Raw genomic sequence first — 845 nt, 5'->3', positions numbered from 1 at the left:
GATCCCCGGCAAGCTTTAGGGGGAAGCAGTTGTGGCTGGGGAGGGAATTGCGCCAGTGATTGCAACATGGGGCAGCTGGAAATTGCCAGTCAAGCCTATGGGGAAGTATAAAATAGGCCGAGGCGGGCATCAGAAGAGCAAGTGCCAGGGTGGACATGGTGGGGATCTCAGCACTGCTTCTTGCCCTCTTGTGTGCAGGGGCTCCAGGCTCCCAGCCATGCGAGCTGCCCATGCCTCAGACCAAGGTCTTCCGGTACCGGTAAGTACAGGTTCTCTCCCCCCTGTGCTGTGGCCAGGTGAGGGGCTGGGGGGTAGGGGAAGGGGTGGTATGTAACACCTGCAGCCTCGGGACCTGCTTGTAATGCATAGGGACTGGCTTGGGGTTCACAAGGGTACACTTGGGGCTTCGCAGGGACCAGCTTGTAATTCCAGAGGATCCACCTTTGATTTGCAAGCACCAGCTTGTGCTTCATGAGGATCTGCTCTGGTTCATGGGGACTAGCCTGTCATTCACGAGGATACACTCATGGTTCAGGAGGGCCCACTCACAATTCACAGGCACCAGCTTGTCCTTGATAAGGACCCATTCTGGCTCCTGGGGCCTGGCTTGGTCGTTCCCCAGGACCCGCTCGTGATTCACGAGGACTGCATATGACTCGCAAGACCCCGCTCGTGAAACCCATAGCATGAGGCTGCACCCCACCCCCAGTGCATTTCTGCCCCATACTTGTGCATGGCAGATGCCTGCCCATCCATCACTGGTGAAGCAGGGCTATGCTGGGCACCCCTAGTGCACCTGAGAGTGGGCAGGGAGTCAGCTCAACGCCTGCCCCACTGAGTTTAAC

The 845-nt window shown here is 58.0% G+C and overlaps 1 protein-coding gene across 1 annotated transcript in view; it reads left to right on the top strand.

The window, feature by feature from the left end:
- Positions 1-845, top strand: part of LOC102377132 (interleukin-1 family member 10) — a 3,092-nt gene that overhangs the window by 500 nt on the left and 1,747 nt on the right. Inside the window, exon 2 of the mRNA XM_014523433.2 lies at positions 199-259. Within this exon, the coding sequence (XP_014378919.1) occupies positions 199-259 (61 nt within the window). The remainder of the gene's footprint in view (positions 1-198; positions 260-845) is intronic.

Source organism: Alligator sinensis, unplaced genomic scaffold (genome assembly GCF_000455745.1).
Source record: "Alligator sinensis unplaced genomic scaffold, ASM45574v1 scaffold453_1, whole genome shotgun sequence".
Lineage (NCBI taxonomy): Eukaryota > Metazoa > Chordata > Crocodylia > Alligatoridae > Alligator > Alligator sinensis.
This window is presented reverse-complemented; position numbering and strand designations above follow the sequence as displayed.